The following is a 17,139-nucleotide window of genomic DNA, read 5'->3' on the forward strand; positions in this document are numbered from 1 at the left end:
CTCCGCTACGAATCTGGAAAGCCTCAGAGACTGAACCATTGTATTGGACTGTGCCGTACATGTTTTCATCTATGTGTCTGATAATTCTGTTCTTTACTGTAGTTTGAACCAATTTGCCTGGTACAGCCTATAATTGCCAGGATAGCCGCTAGAGACACTTTTTTTAAATCGTTACATTAGCCATCCTCTAGTCATCTGGTATAGAAGCTGATTTAAGTGATAGGTTACATACCACAGTTAGTAGTTCTACAATTTCATATTTGAGTTCCTTCAGAACTCTTGGGTGAATGCCATGTGGTCCTGGTGACTCATGACTCTTTTAATGTATCAATTTGTTCCAAAACCTCCTTTACTGGCATCTCAATCTGGGACAGTTCCAAGCCAGTCTGTTTAGGTAACAAAACTGAGGGTATGTGAATCTACTTCATGTCCTCTGCAGTGAAGACTTATGCAAAGAATTAATTTAGCTTCTCCCCAATAACCTTGTTCTCTTTCCTTTAGCATCTTTAGTGTTCCTTTAGCATCTTGATCGTTCAGTGGCCCCAGTGATTGTTTGGCAGACTTCCTGCTCCTGATGTACTTAATTTTTTTGATGTTAGTTTGTGTGGTGTTTGCTAGTTGCTCTTCAAATGCTTTTTTGGTCAGCTTAATTAAAAACTTTTACACTTGACCTGGCAGAATTTATGCTTTCTATTTTCTTCACTAGGATTTGACTCCAATTTTTAAAAGATGTTTTTTTTTTTTTTTTGCCTCTAAGCACCTCTTGTACTCTGTTGTTTGGCCATAGTGGCATTTTTTTGGCCCTTTTGTTTGGTTTTGTTAATTTGGGATATACATTTAGTCTGAGCCTGTGTTATGGGGTTTTTAAATAGTCCCCATGCAGTTTGCAGGCATTTCAACCTTGTGACTGTTCCTTTTAATTTTGTTTAACTAGCTTCCTCATTTTTTGTAGTTCCGCTTTTTGAAGTTAAATGCTACTGTGGTGGGTTTCTTTGGCACTTTTCCCCCTACAAGGATGTTAAATGTAATTACATTATGGTTGCTATTACTCAGCTAATGACCTCTTGGACAAGATCCTGTGTGCCACTTAGGACTAACTCAAGAATTGCCTCTTCCCTTGTGAGTTCCAGGACTGATTTCTCCAAGAAGCAGTCATTTATGGTGTCTAGAAATTTTATCTTTGCATCCTGTCCTGAGGTGACATGTTCCTGGTCAATATGGAGATAGTGGATATCCCCTATTATTATTATTGGTGTTCCCGTTCTTGTAGCCTCTCCTCTCCCTGAGGATTTCACAATTACCATCACCATCCTGGTAAGGTGGTGGGTAGTATATTCCTACTGCTATTTTTTTTATTATTCAAGCATGGAATATCTATCCAGAGACACTCTATAATACAGTTTGATTCATTTCAGATTTTTACTATATTTGACTGTTTTCTTTCACCTAGTGCCAATCCCCCACCAGCATGACCTACTCTGTCATGCCTATAGATTTTGTACCCTGGTATTATGTTCCATTGATTATCATCATTCCACCAAGTTTCTGTGACGCTTATTATATTGATACCCTCTAATACCAGGCACTTGAGTTCACCCAGCTCAGTATTTAGACTTCTCACATTTGTATACAATCACTTATAAAAATCTGTCAATATTTAGTTGTCTGGCTTCATGTGACCTAATTGAATGAGACTCATTTCGTGAACTTCTATCCTCCTTTTTACTAGGATATAGAGTACCCACTTCAATAAATTCTCCCTAAGGGATGTCTCTGTCCAAACTGTGTGCTTCTCCACGTGTCAGCTTTCCGCATTAGGCTAGGGGAAACTCGTGTTAAAAACTCCAATACAACCTTTTTAATTTTACCTGCCAGCCATCTAGTTCCATTTTGGTTTAGGTGGAGTCCGTCCCTCCCATTCTTGAGCTCCACAACTTCCTGAAACAGTGTGTTCCAGTTTAATTTCATATTGTATGAAAAAAGTATTTTATCGGTTTTAAATTTCTCACCTTTTAATTTCACTAAATGCCCCCTTGTTGTGTTATGAGACAAGGAGAGCAGAAGTTCTCAATCTATCTTTTCCAGACTAGGCATTATTGTATATAATTTCATGTCCCCTCTTACTTGTCTCCTTTCTAAGGCAAACAATCCCAAACTTTTCACTCTTCTAATGTGAGTTTTTTCCCCAAAGCTCTTTGTCATTCAACACTTCTGACATCCCTCTAGATCTGCAATGTTCTTTTTGAGATGGGGTGACCAGTAAGGCATGCAGTAGTCCAGATGAGGCCACACCACCAAAGGCATAATATATTCTTCATATTCTTTACCATCCCATTCCTTGTGCAACTTAACGTTTTGTTTGTTTTATACTGAGACAAGACAAATGACATTTATATTTTACTTTACATGCCTACATTAACATTACAATTTTGAACAAAAATTAAAGTTACAAAAATACCTTGGATGTCATTATCTAAGCCATCTGATATTAAATGGTCAGCATTCTTATTTGAAATTACAGTATATGGACCATCATCATAAGATTCCTACCAGGAAAAACAGAGCATTAGCACAGCCAGTTTTTAAAAAGCTGTTTGCAAATCATTAGCAATTCCTGTCAATTCTTCCCACAGAAGTTTGATTCTTCAGATATTACATTTTAGGAAGCAGTGTCAAACCATATTTTAAATGGATGCTCCTCTTACAAGTTAGCTTTTCAACAGCTAACTCTTAAAGCTTTGAGAAATTGCCTGGAAGTAGGAAACAAAAGTCAGAGAATCAGGGGCAGATGAGAGGTTCAGAAAAGGTCAATTCATGACAGCTGGACCTCTCCAAGTTAGCTTATTAGAAAATCATCAGATATTTTAGAGATGTTATATCAAATAGAGCAGAGGAGGTAGAAATAACTTCAGCCTTCAGTGACAGAGTGGCTTTGACAACAATTCCGTTAAATTTCAGGTCCCACCATATATTTAGCAGGAATGGGGGAGAGACTCCCCAATACACTTTAGTCAAAGACTTTCTATCAGTGAAGATAGAGCAGGGAAAGAGGTGTTAAATCCCCAAAGGAGAGGAGCTGTTTTCAGTGCAGGGATCCCTCTGCATCAGAGGTTCTTTGGCTGTAGAGATCTACTTCTCAACAAACTTGTGATGAAGAGGATGCTAAATACTTCAGAGACTGACATGCACCGCTATTAAAGTCCTGACATCAAAGGCAGATAGACCCTATCAGACTGGTTGCAAGACCTCATCACTAAAGAAGCACTTACTTGTTTCCTCTTGGCCTCTTTTTGTTCACTCATTTCCTAAAACACTTTCAAAATCTTCAACTGAGGGGAAGAAAGTTAGCCTGAGGAAGCTTTGAGAAAACAAGCATGTGTAAAGTGCTTACGCTGTTAACTACCTGGAGCTGGAGGCCAAGAATAACTGAATAAATTCACAAAGCGTAGAGGTTATTTCTCTTGGTGCTCAAGGATTCTACTATTCCAGTAATCGATTTTATATATTTAAGTGGTACATAAGCAAAAGTCCTCTAAATGAAGATTGACCTAGTGCCCTCAGAAACAAAAATAGTGTGTTTGTGTGTGGGGGGGGGGGGGGGGGAGGGAAAGACGGACAATCTTATGCTACTGTGTTTGGGAATACCTTGGTGAATGATCCATCATGGCACAATTCCACAGGAATAGCACTGCTAATACAGAGCCGTGACACAATTGCAGAAACAAAGTTAGCCAACATGATTACAATAGTCATTACAGTGTAGGTTTCAAACATTTTTGAACACATACCTGGTTTTGGATACTGTTTTTCTGGAGATACTGACTCCAAGGATCTGGTATTTGTTCATCTGCTCCCCTGTTAGATCCTCGAGAATTTATTTTAAGTAAATAGCAACCCTGAGTTCCATATCTCTGTTTCATTTCTTCATATACTGAGTCAGCTCTGAAACGGAACATCTCAAATATAGTCAGTTTGTCTCAAACTGGAAGTAGCTTTCTTGAAGCACTTTCTTAAAAACAGTGTTCACAGATTTCCTGTCAGACAAGAGTTGTAGAAAAGAAGTGTAGTTTGCAAGTTTTCTACTGTATTGCTTGCAAATCTCACATCAGCATCTACAAAACTCTTCCCAACACTGTGTCTGCTACTTTCCCAGGCACACTTTGTATAGCAGTTCGCAGCAGAGACAGAGAGGAAGCCAACACAGCAGAACTCCAGTGCAAAAACACTTTACCCCTGGAAGGTGTGCAAAGGGAAACTGACTAGATCCAACTGCTACTATTTGGCAGTAACTGCTTATTCTCTACTAAGAAGGAGGTGGGAGAAAGGAAGGCAACAAGGAAAGTTAGAAGCTAGAGAAGAGATCAGAAAGGAAAGCGATATGACAGTAACAGACTAAAACAAGCTGAGGAGAAAAAAGTATGAAGGAAGGAATAAACTGATAGGATTAAGATAACAGTAGTCCTAATGATGGCATTTCTATTGACCTGTAGAAAAATTTAGGAGAAAACTACCAAATGTATTATAGTAACCCACTGGATTACCACATGAAACAATTTGTTTATGATAAAGCATTTAGGAATCCATAGCTGAAAAACAAGAGGACAGAGATGGGCTCATACCACCCTAACAATGGTAACGTCTCCTTATTTCCTAGCACCATTGTAGCCAACACCTTTAATCACTCTAAATTTGAGACACTGTTCTAACTAATTAGACATTTTTCTTTCTTAAACATGCTAGAAATAATATATAATAGGGTAAGTGGTATTAAAGTCTGAGATGCCCAATATGCCCAAGATATTTACAGTATAATCTAGCAATCTACAAAGATTTTAATTTTTAAAGCTACCTTAATTGATGCTAACGTGTATATTGGGGGAGTGGTGATTTGTTTTTTCCAAACAAAAAAATTTTACAGATTGCAATACAAGATGCAGATGATTTTAAGATAATTCACTTTAGAAAGAAATTAAAGACACTAGATATTGCCTACTTCATAAAACTGGAATTAGTTCTTTGTGTATTTCACATGTACATACAAAAAGAAGTTTGAGAGAAAAATATTAAATAAGTAAATCTGCCTGGACCAGTCTCCATACTGGTTAATTATATTAAAATAGGCAACAATTTTTTTTACATGCGCGCACATGCACACGTTAATTTCCAGAGTCAGCATTTCAGCAAAACAAGCTTTTCTGAATGTTCAGTAAAATCACAAGGTAAAAGACAAAAACCCACCTTTGTTCCTCTCCTGCACTTACATCATGTAGCAATACATAATATTTGAGTGTGTTTGGTATAAACCATTTTGGATATGCATATTCACTGCTGTGCTGAATTCTATGCTGCTCTTGTGACAGCTTCAGAAATTGCTCCACAGGTTCAGGCTCACCAGAAGAAACTACAAGCATACCTGAATTCACATTAAGGATATGATCTTATCACAAATACCATCAATTCATGGTATCATAGCCTGCTTGCTTCACTACATTTAAGGTTACATCTATATTAATGGCTATATAATTATCCATTTTTGATTGCTGCAAAAGTGTATTTGCAGCAGAAATTTGGCCAAGCAATTTGAACAAGTGGATATTTATAACTTTAAAAAAAGTCAGCTGAATCAATGGTACACTATAATCCTGGATAATACTTATTCCTGCCATGAATGCAGGGAACTGGACTAGATGACTTCTCAAGGTCCCTTCCAGTTCTATGATTCTAGAATTATAAACGGGGGGAGAGGAGGGGAGAATTGGTAGGAGCTTAATTTAAACTTGTCGAACTCATGACTTTTTTGTAATGGCATCCAGGTGCCACTTATTAATATAACTATGTAAAGAAAATGACCTAATCACTAGTATTTTGGGGAAAGAACCAGTTCACAAGTAAACCCAACAGCAAGTGATTAAGGTGAACATGTGTTTGTCCACATGCATGACACAGTAATAACTGAACTATATTCTAAAGAAATACATAATTTGTCTTAGAGGTAGGAATGAGAAAGAAAGAGAGAAGCTTGGTTAGTTTTAAAAAAAGATTGCCCGAGAGAGTGTCCCAATGCTAGTCTTAGTAAACATGCCAAGGAATCCGGAATTATTTTTTAAAAAGTCCCCTAGATTTAGTTGCCTAAACATATCATCTGATTTTCAGAAGTGCTGTATTTTAGGAGCCTAACTTTCTACTCTTAATTTTGAAAATATTTCCTTCAGTTTCCAATATTATTAATCCAACATTACATTGGCAAATTCAAACAGAATATCTGAACGTTCAAGTTTAAACAAGGCCTATACATAACCATAAAGTCCAAGTTAAAGATAGCACACAATATTATCAATACCAATGCCTTCCTTCTATGTGGGGCTGTTTGAGAAAAAACAAGATTTTGTTTGTGGCATTTTTAAAGAATCATGCAACACATCTACAGCTTTGAACTTCTTGCCTTTAGTCACAGACACATACTAAAGAATAATTTCTACAGTAATTAAAACCTCTTTACTAGGACAGGTGCAGACTTTTTAAAACCACCTACAGACTTTTAAAAAGTGATATCAGAAATCATCATAGAATCCTCACTGTGCATCCTGTTAACTCCCATTCAAACTAAAAGTAAAGATGAAAAAGATTTTGGAGTTTATCCCATGAAGTATGAAATCTGTTTAATAGCTCAACATAAAATCAAACTGGACAGTGGGGTAATACCCTAAACTTTTGTAGCGTCTCAGTTCTATGAAGATATATTGGCAATCTTACTTAAAACATATAGCTTGGGGAAGGAAAGTAGTTACTAGATATTTGTAACAGTATGTCAAGAGGAAAGTTTAGTGCTTTACTAACTAGGTTAGTTGTATATGTACGTTAGTATTTGGAGGACATGAAAAAAAATGTGTCATCCAGGAAGAGTACAAAACTTAGACAAAAGCCATCAACTTCACAATAAGCTAGACAAGAAAGTTGTTAGTTGCTGTAGTTCAGTTAACCTTCCAAGTGTTAAGTTACCTTATGCAGTACTGTCTTCCAGCTACAGAATGAAAATGGCCAGTATTGCTAGTTTTTACCGCTGCTGTTCAGAACCCTGTAAACAGTGATATGGACACAATCAGGTCAATATCACTGCTGCTGTTTACAAAACACATCAGTGTACTAGTTTTCACTGAGGAGAGAGACTCAAAACTAGAAACTGGATCAGGATAGAGTAGCAGAGGCAAAACCCACTGTTGTAGCAGCAGGGAGCTCTGGAACTGGAAAAAAACAAAATAACCCAAAAAACACTTCTTGCCCTTACCAGCGTGAGGGACTTTTGGGGAGGGACTGTGGCTTCAGATACCTATCACCAGAATTTTGTATGACAATAGAATTGTGAAGTAGGGCTCAGGGATAACTCCCCAATAGAAATCACAGAACCCTCACCTTCCTCAGCTGTGGGGTGAGAAGAGCAGAGTGCATCTGACCAAGCCATTTCCACTTGAGAGTGGAACAGGACTTTCCCATCTTTTGTACAGTGAATAACAGATTTGATTATCTGGTTATATAGACCAAGAGCACTTATTTACAGTACTAATTTATAACTCTCCTACATAATGCAGGCATTTTCTTCCTTTAGCAAGTGTGTGTAATTATATGTGCTGGAGGGATTGAGGAAGAGGAATTTATACAGAAGTAAAAGCATAGCGGCAATATCAATAGCTTTAAAGTTACACTCAAAACCCCCAAATTCCTTATATACTATGTTTCTGCAATGAAGAGTCAGCTGTAACATTCTGCCTCATTTAATTTTAGAGAGCCATAGTCCATATTTAAGACTCAAAGGATACATGCGACATAGTGGTTTAGGAATTCATGATCTGATGCAGGCATGGACTGAAGAAAGCTCTCTCTGTAAGACTCAAACCATGGAGTAGTAGCTGAAAGATACAAACAAAGTTTATAAAAGTCTTAATGAGACTGGAAAATATACAGGAAGAATGAAATAACTTGGCAAATTCTAACAATTAATAGAGGCTAGATATGAATATGCAACTGTCTTTTGATTTGTTTTTAAACCCTATTTAACTCTAGATCTCATTTAATTTATTGAAGAAGCAAAAATTAAGATTGCAGAGACTTTTTCCAGTTAGGTTGTCAACCTTAGAACAGGGGTCATGGGCATTGAGGGAAAGTGGGTTTAATCTGCATCCTCACCACTTTTTTGAAGTATTTTTAAACATTAACATCTTCCATATTTTCGGGTCATGTGGACTCAGCCAAGACTACAATAACCCCTCTTCAGCATCACTTATAGTCAAGACTCTGATTCCCTTAGCACAAGTGGTCAGATGTGCCTAAATTAGAATGTAGTACATCTGCTATAGCCATCTTCCATATAATTGGAAACCAAACTGATTTTGGAATATGAATATATATATACACATATATATATAGGCGAACTAGGATTACTGAATCCTTGTCTAAAGTCTTTTCAAATATTGTGACTGCAATTTAGGTATCCCTCAAAACTTCTACAAAGAGACAGCCTAGTTCACAGAGCATGGATCTGAAAGCCAAGAATTCTTGAATTCTAAATCTAGCTCTACCATTGACTGTGAGGTGTTGAACATGTCAATTAACCTCTTTGGTTCAGTTTCCCCATTTTACTGCAAGAATACTTGCTTGTCTCCCAGGAGTGGGGAGTAAATATTTCTCCAGGGCTGAAAATATGGAGCAGTATAGTGGTAATCTATTTCTGACATTATTACGCAGTACAATAAATTCTAAAAGGGAAACCAGAGCAAAGAAACAAAAGTTGCAATTTATAAGTCAGAAAAAAACAAAACTGACCCAGGAATAAGGAAATACGTTGACAGTGAAAGATCATGAAAATAGAAAAATTGTTACATTTTAGTTAAGTTGGCTAGAACTGAGAAAAATCTCATTTCCAGCTACAGCTTCAAGTGTATGGTTCCAGTAATTTACAAAGTTTTGGAATACTCCCAATTTCACATATTAAGTAGGACTTTATACAAAGACAATGACACAAAGTGAATCCTTTACTTCAGTGTTTCTCAAACTTTTCCACCTCATATAAATCACACACAAATTTAGGGACTTTCCCCACTCATATCAAGGCATAGATGAAAAGATGGTTGCCACTTCCCCGGACTTTTTCACAAATCCCAGATTGAGAATTCATGCCTTATGTACAAAAAGAATAATCACGTTTATTTCCATGGAGATAGAATTTAAACAAGGATAATAATCTAACAAATACCTACAAGTACTGTAGTAAAAAGGAATTTCCTAAATTCCATAAATGAAAAGTTAAAAGGAACTAAAGAGTGATCTTCAATAAGATTATGTCAGAATACCAGATCAATTTTTCAAACAGTTATTAAATCTCAAACAACTTACCAATACTTTAATTGAGAACACTTTCTCTAAAGTGACTTGAAGTCAAATATGAAAAAAGCCCATAGGAAACAAATCATACTTATTTTAGTGAACAGTGATTCAAAACAGGATAAATATTTTTTCTCATTGCCATGGGATGTTGTGATCACTTGAAATATAACTGGTTTCAAAAAAGACCTATAAAAGTTCACAGAGGATAGGTCCATCAATGGCTATTGGCCAAGATGGTCAGAGGTGCAACCCCATGCTTGGGACAACCCTACACCTCTGACTGCCAGAAGGGGAAGAGAGGGTGAATCATTCCAGTTGCCCTATTCTGTACCCTTCACCTGAAGCTCTGGTACTGGGCACTGTCAGAGACAGGATACTAGGCTAGATGGACCATTGGCCTGACCCAGTATGGCTATGTTTTCTTTGTAAATATTACTAATATTTCATAGATAACATTATATTTGCCATAGAGGTGCACACAGAGTATCTTATTTCCTCACAGTGAATAAATTATTCTGCAAGCTTCTTTCTCCCCACTTCCAATAAGTATATGCTGAGATGTCCATGATCCATTAGCTTTTCCAGTGATATCAATATAGCTGAAGTTCTTTTCACTATGTTATGTCAGGAAACAGGATAGGAAAGAAGCTGGCAGCATGCAGGTAGGAGCTAGTGAGGAACCGTCAAATGTTAAAGAGTCTCATTTAAATACAACACATGATGGCAAGCAACTCAATATTGACAAAAGGTACAAAGGGTTATATACTAATGCCAGAAGCCTAAATACTAAGATGGGTGAACTAGAGTGCTTGGCATTAAATGAGGATATTGATAGAAGCAGCATCGTGGAAACTTGGTGGAATGAGGAAAATCAACAGGGTGCGGTAATATCAAGGAACAAAATATAGAGGAATGACAGTATGTCTTGCTGGTGGGAGAGTTGCACCATATGCCAAGGAAATCAAAGTCAATTAAAATAAAAATCTTGAGAATTAAACTGTACCACAGAATCTCTATGAATAGAAATTCCATGCTTAAACAACCAAAGTAGAGCAGTAAGAATATACTACCAACCTCCTGACCAGGACGGTGACAGTGACTGAAAAGCTTAGCAAGATTACAAAGGCTATAAAGACAGAAAAAGCTATTATAATGGAGGATTTCACCCTATCCTCATATTGACTGGGTATCTATCACCTCAGGAAGGAATGCAGAGATAAACTTCCTAGACACCATTAGTGACTGCTTCTTGGAACAGCTAGTCCTGGAACCCAGAAAAGAAGAGGCAATTCTTGATTAAGTTCTATATGGGGCACAGGATCTGGTCCAAGAAGTGAATACAGCTGAACCACTCAGTATAGTCATCATAAGGTAATTAAATTTAGCACTTAATATCAGGGGGAAAGATACCAAAGAAACCCACCACAGTGCATTTTATCTTCAAAAAAGGAACCAAACAAAAATGAGGAAGCTAGTTAAATGGAAATTAAAAGGAACAGTCACAAGGGTGAAATGCCTGCAAACTGCATGGGGACTATTTGAAAACAGCATAACAGAGGCTTAAACTAACCGTATACCCCAAATAAAAAACAGTAAGAACCAAAAAAAGTGCCACCATGGTTGACCAGCAAAGTAAAAGAGGCAGTTAGAGGTCTCCTTTAGAAATTGGAAGTCAGATCCTAGTGATCAAAACAGTAAGCAGCATAAACTCTGCCAAGTAAAGTGTAAAACTATAATTAAGCAGGCCAAGAAAGAATTTGAAGAGCACCTAGCTAAAGACAAAAACTAACAGCAACTTAAAAAAAACCACCACATCAGAAGCAGGAAAACTGCCGAGCAGTCAACTGGAGCCACTGGAAAAAAATCAAGATGTTAAAAGGAGCTCTTAAGTAAGACAAGACACTTGCAGAGATGCAAATAATTCATTTAGCTTCGGTCTTCACTGTTGAGGATGTTGGAGAGATCCCCACACCCATGCCATTCTTGTTAGCTGATAAATCTAAGGAACTGTCCCAGATTGAGGTGTCAATAGAGGAGATGCTGGAACAAATTAATAAAACTAAATAGTAATAAGTCACCAGGACCAGATGGTATTTACCCAAGAGTTCTGAAGGAACTCAAATATGAAACTGAAGAACTACTAACTGTGGTATGTAACCACTCTCTTAAAACCAGCCTCTGTATCAGATAACTGGAGAATAGCTAATTTAACATCAAAAAGGCTCCCGAGGCAATCCTGGCAATTACAGGCCAGTAAGCCTAATTTCAGTACCAGGCAAATTGGTTGAAACTACAGGAAAGAAAAAAAACAGATGCATAGATAAACATGGTATGTGGGGGGTATCAAGCTTCTTGTAAAGAGAAATTATGTCTCACCAATCTATTTCTTTGAGGGTGTCAACAAGCAGTGGAAAAGGGTGACCCAGTGGATATAATGTACTTGGACTTTCAGAAAGCCTTTGACAAGGTCCCTTACCAGAAGGTCTTAAGTAAACTAAGCAGTCATGGAATAAGTGGTAAGGTCATCTTATGGATCAATAACTGGTTAAAAGATAGGAAACAAAAGGGTAGGAATAAATAGTCAGTTTTGACAGTGGAGAAAAGTAAATAGCAGAATCCCCCAAGGATCTGTACTAGGACCAGTACTGTTCACCATATTCATAAATGATCTGGAAAAAAGGGCAAACAACGAGGTGACAAAATTTGCAGAAAATACCAAATTATTCAAGATAGTTAAGTCCAAAGCTGACAGCAAAGATTTACAAAAGGATCACACTAAACTGGGTGCCTGGATAACACAATGGCAGACAAAATTCAACATTGATATGTGCAAAGTAATGCACATTGGAAAAAATAATCCCAACTATCCACACAAAATAATGGGATCTAAATTAGCTGTTGTTACCACTCAAGAAAGAGATCTTGGAGTCATCAGGAATAGTTCTTTGAAAACATCCACTCAATGTGCATCAGCAGTCGAAAAAGCTAACAATGTTAGAAACCATTAGGAATGGGATCACTAAAACAGAAAATAATAATATGTCGCTACAGAAATCCATGGCTCGCCCACACCTTGAATACTGCATGCAGTTCAACTCGCCCCATCTCAAAAAAGATATATTAGAATTGCAAAAGATGCAGAGAAGAGCAACAAAAATGATTAGAGGTATGGAACATCTTCCATATGAGAGATTAAAGAGATTGGGACTATTCATTTTTACAAAAGAGAAAACTAAGGGGGCATATGATCGAGGTCCATAAAATCATGGATGGTATAGAGAAAGTGAATAGGGAAGTGTTATTGATTCTTTCACATTACACAAGAACTAGGGGTCATCCAACTATACTAATACGCAGCAGGGTTAAAAACAAAGAAGTACTTCTTTCCACAACATACAGTCCATCTGTGGAACTTTATGCCAGGGGATGATGTGAAGGCCAAGAGCATAACTGAGTTCAAAAAAACAATTAGATAAATTCATGGAGGATAGGTCCATCAATGACTATTAGCCAAGATGGTCAGAGACGCAACCTCATGCTCTGGGTGTCCCTAAACCTCTGACTGCCAGAAGTCAGGATTGGATAACAGGATGGATCACTCGAAATTGCCCTGTTCTGTTCACTCCCCCCTGAAGCATCTGTACTGGCCACAGTCAGAAAACAGGATATTGGGCTATATCTACCACTGGTCTGACCCAGTATGGTAATTCTTACGTTCTTAACAGAAATACATATGTAGTATCACAGATTTTGATAATCTAAATGTGAATTTTTAAAAAGTAGATTGAGTGTTGCCCAGGTCCCTAGCAAATAAGACCATGCCTCTGTGCTTACATCTTGTTGTTAGTGTTTGCCACCACTGGTGAATAGGAGACCAGGAAGATCACTAGTGTATTCAGTATGCTAACAAACAATAAATTACTCTAGAATTACATTCTTTTAGCCAGCCTAGGTGGCCTTTTTAAAAAAATTTCAATTGTATTCATATCCTTCCAGCAATATACTTTTGGCACATCTATTAAAAATTAATTAAATTCCTGGAAGACCCAAGGCCACTGAGATAGTAAGACTAAAGCCCTGATCCTATAATTGACAGTGCATAGATGAACTGTTGTGCCCCCTGTAGTCAATAGGGATCTGCACAACATAGGTAGATTGCTATATGCTGTCAACTGCAGGATTGGGACCAAGCTCTGTAAAGATGTATGGTGCTGCAACTGGTTCAAGTTTTATCAACTTCAAGGAAGAGTGATAATTTTGCAAGGCATTTGCCAAAGTTGGGTCAATAAAGGAATCCCAACTTAATTGCCAAGATGAATACAACTCTATTCTGACTTATGCACTTGATATTAGTTTCTCACAGTTTTACTAGAGGTGGCAGGAGCACAGAGATAAATACAGACTTCATATGTAGCTCCATCCAAAGCTCTCATATGAATCAGTCAGAGAATCAAAAGGTTGTCACATTGACTAACCACCAGTTCTGATATATAGATGATTACTTACTGGGTAAAGAACCAAAAGAATTAGAAAGTTTTAATGAGGCTGCAGCATTGTCTCACAATTTAATACAAAAACAGCTGAACTATGTGGTTTTTTTCATCACTGGGATAAAGGAAGAGACGTATATTTCTATGGTAATTTGAGTTATATACAATTAAGTACAATATGTTCAGTGTACCTAGAATTCCTCCTTTACTTTCAAATGGCAGTGGAGTGAAGAACAGTCCTTCCATCATTATCCAGCTCCCAAAAAGTAACCCGTGTAATGTTATTGACAACACAGCCATATTCTACCTCCTTCTCTCTTCAACCCACCCACCCTCCTCTTGGGGCCTGGAACGAAAGTGATAAGAAACTGTATATAATAAACAACTTGTAAAGCATTTTATCAACCTTTCAAATGAACATTATATTCACGTACCTTTATGCCACCTCAACCAATTAAGGTAGCTTTATTTTTAATTACAAAAAACCTGTTCACATACTGTACTAATTTCAAGCTACTATGGTTTAGCCTGAAGTCCAACAATATGCCTTATACCTATTTGTTGTACATATTAAACCGGGAACCTTCAAATTGTACCACAATGTAGAAAACTATGTACATGTAATTTAAGCAGCCATCTTATTTCTTATTAAAATCTAGATATTTGCACACAGTTTATGGTTTGAGGAAAAACTGGTATATGAAGCCAGATAATATTTTAGATTTCACCTCAGGTTAAACATAGTTTGTTATTAAAAGAAAGGATGAGGAAATGCTGGTTCTTGCATGACTCGTTTCCTTTCCATAGTTCGTATATACATCATATTATATATATACACACATATACATATACATACACACACACAGATATATTCCACAATTCTAATATAGTTTTGTAGTATACAAACCAATTCGGGTATAAATAGACTTAAAGGACAAGAGAGTCTGTGTATCACATTTCATTTCAAATTGTACTTTGAGTTTCAAGAGCCTTCAGTTCTCAAGTACAGTGTAGCAGGTACTGGTGTCACAAGCATAATGGAAAGGGAAGACACTTGACAGCATCTCAGATTAGGACACTGCCACCCATAACTGAGTTCTCTCCCATTACCCCAGGAAACAGTGGACAAAGCAAGGATATTCCAGCTGTTTAATCACAATATACTGTATACACTAATACACAGAGCACTTAGCATCAAAAAGCATTTACAAAGCTATGATAACTGGAGTAGTAAATACCACAAATCTCTCTCTAAAACCAAATACTGCAAGGAAGTTATTGATTTTTTTTAACTGATTTTATGTAGAACTCTAGCCATGGTTTTAAAAAAAAACGGACATTGCATCTGTCTAGATGTACGCAATACTGCCCAGTGTTGCATTTAAAATGCAGCACCAACCCTGTCCAATCCTCACTACAGTGCATGAGGTTTAGAGTACCAGTAATAAGCACACCTGAAAATTTAATTAAGGTAGCAAATACTGCTCAACAGCAAACATTTTCCATATGGAAATAAGTCATTTACTTTCTATTAGAAGCCACAGAAATGAGAGTTTAATTTATCCAAGTCTTACATACAGTTTGCTCATTGAGTAAAAGGAAAGTGCATATATCAAAAAGTACATATACGTGATGTTCTGGCACATTCAGGAGAAAGCATTTAGCACCCTCTGAAAAGGAAACTTCAATAGCAAACCTGATTTTTTAAATTGCAGGTGTAACCTCATTGTGTACAATCTTTAAGCTAAATATTTAAGATCACAGATCTAGTTATTTTTATAGATTATAATGAAGGCTACGATTTTTTCATGGAGGTCACGGAATCCGTGACTTCCAGTGACCTCCATGAATTCAGCCATGTCGCCCAGGAGCTGCAGGGGCCCGGGGTGGCGGTCCCGTCCCCCGGAGCTCCCGGCCACCACAAGCGGTGTGGCCATAGCTCCTGGCCACCTTGGGCAGTGGGGCTCCCCCGCAGCTCCTGGCCACTGCAGATGGTGGGGGCCCCCGGAGCTCCTGGCTGCCGTGGGAGACCCGGGAGCCACCGCAGGGGTACCCCAAAGCTCTGAGCCACCGAGGGCAGCTGGGCCCCCAGAGTTCCGAGCCACCTTCAAAGCTCCCGGCCGGTGTGGATGGAGGGGGGTACCCTAGAGCTCCAAGCCCCCAAAGGCAGCCGGGGCCCCCAGAGCTTGGAAGGGCACCCCGCAGCTGCCCAACCTCTGCAGACTGTGTGGAGACCCTGCAGCTGGGCTCCCCATTTTGTCAGGAATATTTTTAGTAAAAAAGTCATGGACAGGTCACAGGCTTCCGTGAATTTTTCTTTATTGCCCGTGACCTGTCCATGACTTTTACTAAAAATATCCCTGACAAAACCTTAGCCTTAGTTATAACAGCACGTCATGTTATAAATTAGCAAACTAAGTAAAAGCCACCTCATTTCTTTGCAACAACAATTATTAACTAAGACAGAAGAGCTCTTATAAAGTTTTGTACTCTTGAGAATGAATCAAATCCACACAGAAAACTTCAATAGGATAAAGGAACTTTTACTGTAGATCATTATTATTATTATTAAGGTTATAAAATGAGCAATACTACTATTCACATAGAATAACTGAGAAGAATAAAAGAGGGAAGTATTTTCATTTTAAATACTAGAACAGTCTGACAATGTACAATTCCATGTGGCCAAACAAGGCAGGGGGAAACCAATTTTTGTGTATCAGAAATCTATCTGTTCACTTTGCACTTAGTGTGACCCTATGGAATGACCACAAATAATTTGTTAATTAGCAGCAAGAGTAGAAACATGGATAATAAAAGAAGAAAAATCATACAACCATCACCAACAATTTTTATTTTTGGAAAAAAATGAGGACTACACACATCTATGCCAAAGAAAGTGCTGAACAGCTACAGCAGGATGGTAAGGAAAGGTGGACGAGGCACACGGAAAAGGAATAGATAAAGGGCAATTTGGCAAACCCGCACCAATCACAAAAAAAAAATACCTGAATAAAACGTGGATGTGTTCAGTTCCATCAGTGTGTCTTTCCAATTATTGTACCAAGGAACACTAGCTTTAACTGAGCGATCTGATAGAGAAAACATGATATTATTAAGCTAACCAGTGTCAGGTGCATATATACTATCTGCTCTTAGGTTTTGGTAATGTGAAAGAGTAAAGTACTGTACCACATCCGCCATCAGGGCCTGAAACAATTTGTCTCCTGAAAACTAAGTATTTCATACTACAAAAGTTAGACATTTCACC

General features: G+C 37.7%; 1 protein-coding gene across 2 annotated transcripts in view; it reads right to left on the reverse strand.

The window, feature by feature from the left end:
• Positions 1 to 17,139, reverse strand: part of TRAPPC8 (trafficking protein particle complex 8) — a 94,926-nt gene that overhangs the window by 63,006 nt on the left and 14,781 nt on the right. Inside the window, exons 3-7 of one of the 2 annotated variants that reach the window (XM_024216518.3) lie at positions 16,877 to 16,960; positions 7,815 to 7,904; positions 5,239 to 5,413; positions 3,789 to 3,942; positions 2,459 to 2,546 (exon numbers count right to left, since the gene is read on the reverse strand). In XM_024216518.3, coding sequence (XP_024072286.2) covers positions 2,459 to 2,546; positions 3,789 to 3,942; positions 5,239 to 5,413; positions 7,815 to 7,904; positions 16,877 to 16,960 — 591 coding nt within the window. The remainder of the gene's footprint in view (positions 1 to 2,458; positions 2,547 to 3,788; positions 3,943 to 5,238; positions 5,414 to 7,814; positions 7,905 to 16,876; positions 16,961 to 17,139) is intronic. The other variant, XM_024216519.3, reaches the window with a different exon arrangement.

Source organism: Terrapene carolina, unplaced genomic scaffold (genome assembly GCF_002925995.2).
Source record: "Terrapene carolina triunguis isolate 2854851 unplaced genomic scaffold, T_m_triunguis-2.0 Scaffold58, whole genome shotgun sequence".
NCBI classification, from domain to species: Eukaryota; Metazoa; Chordata; order Testudines; family Emydidae; genus Terrapene; species Terrapene triunguis.